At 44.5% G+C, this 2,153-nt stretch overlaps 1 protein-coding gene across 1 annotated transcript; it reads left to right on the top strand.

The window, feature by feature from the left end:
• LOC141702482 (uncharacterized) lies at positions 1-408 on the top strand. Its single transcript, XM_074506143.1, has one exon. It carries the CDS (start codon positions 1-3, stop codon positions 406-408), a length of 408 nt encoding a protein of 135 aa, XP_074362244.1.
• Positions 409-2,153: the final 1,745 nt, after the last annotated feature.

Here is a 2,153-nt window from a genome sequence, read left to right on the forward strand (position 1 = left end):
ATGTTGGCTTACGGAGACGAAGCTGTGGTGCCCCTAGAAATCACCCATGGATCACCTAGAGTCGAAGCTTATGAACCAGAAACCAATGAAGAAGGCATGAGGCTCGCTCTTGATCTCATTGACGAGGTCAGAGATGAGGCCAACGCCCGTAATGCAGAGTATCAAAGAAGAGCCTCCCTCTATTATAATGGAAGGGTTGAGGAAAGGTTCTTTGAGCAAGGAGACTTGGTTTTGAGGAAGATTGTGGTGTCGGGATTCGGGGAGAGAGGAAAGCTAGCCCCTAACTGGGAAGAGCCTTATACGGTCAGGAAGACATTAGGACAAGGATCCTACAAGTTAGAGACCTTGAATGGTAATGAAGTGCCCCGTAGTTGGCACGCTTCAAACCTAAAGGTTTATTTTGTTTAGGACACTCGTAACATGTTCCTAGTACTTAATATTAAATATATGAATAAGGTCTACGAAGCCATGTTATGTAAGGGTTGAACCCTTTTTTCAGAGATACTGTCTATTTATGCAAGTTTGTTTCTATCATCTTGTCTACTAATTTATTTAAGTACGTGCATCTAAATAATGCAAGTCCTGAAGGACTAAATGCCGAAAATAAAAGATAAGTATAAAATAAAACCAAATGAAATGCATAAATAAAGATCCCGAAGGATCACAAAGTAAGTCCTGAAGGACCAATAGGTTACAAATCAATATAGGTCAAATAAACAAGTTCTAAAAATAAAGGCACATGTGGCATCTGAAGCCATACAAGGATATCAAAATCACTCCTCAGAAGATTCCTCCTCCTTGTCTTTCCCCTCTCCCCGGGTGACCTCCTCATCCTCTTCCTCACCATCTTCATCTGAACCGACTTCGGAGGAAGAACTGCCGCTCCCTGGAACCGGCTCCCTGATATTCCCATAAAGGGCCGCTTTAGAGCTGGGGGCTTCCTGAAAGAGCCTTACCCTTCGAACCAGAACCCCCGAGGGAAGTCTCGGGCATAGACCCTGAGGCCTGCTCGGATGGGTCCATAAAAGGAACCTCCTGAGGGCAAGTGAAGAGGCTCGGGTCGATCACGTCCGTATACAAGCTATGAAAGTCTTTAACGCCCCTTTGTCATCCTAAGGCCAGGTTCATAAGGCGCATCCGGTCTTCATGGTCGTCCATCATCTGGGCAAACTTGTTGGATCTGTGATATGCATCCCTAAGCGTCCTCCACTCCATCTTTCTCCTCTTCAACTTCTTGGAGTGTTTTTCTCTAAGACAGCAACCTTATCCTCTTCCTGGTGAGCCTTGACCTCCCATTCATCTGAGGAGATCTGGATCTTATTCATGAAGGTCTTTAATACAGCATAGTCGCTCCTCATCTTGATACTCTATGTAGAGGAGGTTGCGAAGTAGGCATTGGCCTGACAAAGAAACTAAGAAGAGAGAAGTCATAAAAAGGCTAACTCCATGAAAGATAAAGGTTAAAATACTAAGACTCAAAAGGGCCGAGTCCCCTACACATAGAGTCTCGGTTGACCAGGACCTTCTCGAAAGAATGATCCTGGCCGACCAAGACCAGTAAAGGCCGATTAGGCCACATGGAGGGCTTAAGGCCGACCAGGACCTCCTATAAGTTTGGTTCAGGCCCTCCTGGAGGACTTTCCTTGATCTTCCTGTAAAAATTTCTTAAAAATTCTGAAATAAGTATACTTGAATAAAAATATATGCAAGTCAAAATGTACATGGTACAAGGTATAAGCCCCCAACATCTCGGTTTTGAGCAACTTCTCACCTGAGGAGATGTGAAGGAGGTTTGGAGGAGTAATGCAGTTCTTTGACCACTCAAGAGCTTGGGTCGGACTCCCAAATATTGAGTTGTTGGTGGAGATGCCCCATGAAGGTTCAAAGGGGGTTTTCACACTTTCATCAAAATATTTGAGCCTCTTCTTATCGGAGCCAGTGGCCTCAAGGAAAGCTAGAACCTTAGGGATGCGGTTAGTCTGTTTGGTTGCTTCTCTAGTCATTCTTCTCGTGATCTTGTTGCTATTGTCAGTCATCGCGTCCGGGGCCTCAACAGCTGAAATAAAACGAAAGAAAGGTGGATACAAGAACATGCTTGAACAAAGTTGAGATAGAATAAAAATGAATACCCTCTCTAGAGAGGCTACTAATGC

The sequence above is a fragment of the Apium graveolens genome, chromosome 2 (genome assembly GCF_009905375.1).
Source record: "Apium graveolens cultivar Ventura chromosome 2, ASM990537v1, whole genome shotgun sequence".
Lineage (NCBI taxonomy): Eukaryota > Viridiplantae > Streptophyta > Magnoliopsida > Apiales > Apiaceae > Apium > Apium graveolens.

What these genes read in the sequence shown, in the direction of transcription:
- LOC141702482 (XM_074506143.1), top strand. Translation starts at nt 1, where the DNA reads ATGTTGGCTTACGGAGACGAAGCTGTGGTGCCCCTAGAAATCACCCAT.